Here is a 1,429-nt window from a genome sequence, read left to right on the forward strand (position 1 = left end):
TTATAATGCATGACGCTTACTGTGCTAAATCTTAATTGAAATAAAAGGGGCTTCAAATTAAACCAATTGACCCATAATTATTACATAGTGTTCTCTTTAACTCTTTTAAATAAAACCACACTTAATACTATGCAATACTTTTCTATAGGGTTCCAAAATTCTCTTATTTTGCACTTTAATGGCTTTACCTTTCTTTCTGTTTGAAACAGCTGCATTGCAGGCACTGAAGCGTAAGAAGCGCTATGAGAAGCAGTTAGCTCAGATTGATGGCACTCTTTCTACCATCGAGTTCCAGCGTGAGGCGCTAGAGAACGCTCACACCAACACCGAGGTCATCAAGAATATGGGCTTTGCTGCTAAGGCCATGAAAGCTGCCCATGACAACATGTGAGGAGCTTCTCTTCTATTATCAGTGTTTTCTTCCCTTTTTGTATCAGCCTCACTAGGGCAAGGTTTTGGGTTTATGAGATCTTAAACAAGATTAGTTTACCAGTGCAAGCTATTAGGATTCTGTATGGCACTTTGATATAGGATATATCTAAATTTGTACTTTCAGGGACATCGACAAAGTGGATGAACTCATGCAGGACATCACAGAACAGCAGGAGCTGGCGCAAGAAATTTCAGACGCAATCTCAAAGCCTGTCGGGTTTGGGGAGGAATTTGATGAGGTAAGATTAAAACAAGCAAACTCCGAGTCCACAGCCATGATGAACCTTCACCTGCTGAGTTTTTGGGAGATTTCCATGTGCTTTCACAAAGATGCCGTTTACTCCCGCTATTAACATCTAATTTGGGTGAACTGATCACAAGTGGACTGCACTGAATACTGGTCTAAATGGGTCTAGTTCATTTATAAGGATGTTACCACATTGCATGTGTGTTATAAAATGCTCATGCAACAACATCAACGATCCGCTTACTCATTAAGGACACAATATTTGTGCAAAAATCACATTTTAAACCTGTTAGGTGCAACCTTAATTTGAGGTAAGATTTTTTTTTTCATGTTTAAAGAAACACTTCTTTAAGAAAGCCCTCCAAATAATAATCAACACAGCCCAAAAATCACTGGCTGCTCACTACCCTCCCTGGAAAGCATTGCTCGCTCCCATTATCTCTCAAGGGCCAAAAACATCATCAAGGACACATCCCATCCAGGACACCACCTGTTTAATCTTCTGCCCTCAGGCAGGCGTTACAAATCCTTAAGAGCAAAAACCCCTCACTTACAGAACAGTTTCTTCCCAATTGCTATCAGGACTTTAAACTCATAAATGCACTAATGTTAAAATACTATTCCAACCACGTTATTCTTTTAACTACAGTCACTTATTTCATTCAAATCTCTTCTGTCTATACTGCTGCTATACAACATGCAATATACAATATTGAATATTGTACAGTATGTCAATCTGCAATACCACTG

At 39.1% G+C, this 1,429-nt stretch overlaps 1 protein-coding gene across 1 annotated transcript; it reads left to right on the forward strand.

The window, feature by feature from the left end:
- The first annotated feature begins 67 nt into the window (after positions 1–67).
- Positions 68–786, forward strand: LOC107733052 (charged multivesicular body protein 4b-like). The gene is made up of 2 exons (XM_016544554.1): positions 68–387; positions 557–786. Exons 1-2 carry the CDS (start codon positions 179–181, stop codon positions 783–785), a joined length of 438 nt encoding a protein of 145 aa, XP_016400040.1. The 5' UTR covers positions 68–178; the 3' UTR covers position 786.
- Positions 787–1,429: the final 643 nt, after the last annotated feature.

The sequence above is a fragment of the Sinocyclocheilus rhinocerous genome, unplaced genomic scaffold (assembly GCF_001515625.1).
Source record: "Sinocyclocheilus rhinocerous isolate Xijiao unplaced genomic scaffold, SAMN03320098_v1.1 scaffold5207, whole genome shotgun sequence".
Lineage (NCBI taxonomy): Eukaryota > Metazoa > Chordata > Actinopteri > Cypriniformes > Cyprinidae > Sinocyclocheilus > Sinocyclocheilus rhinocerous.

Excerpts from the sequence above, each read along its gene's own strand:
- LOC107733052 (XM_016544554.1), top strand. The coding sequence starts at position 179 with ATGGCTTTACCTTTCTTTCTGTTTGAAACAGCTGCATTGCAGGCACTG. Across the intron at positions 388-556 it reads AAAGCTGCCCATGACAACAT|GGACATCGACAAAGTGGATG; the intron begins GTGAGGAGCTTC and ends TTGTACTTTCAG.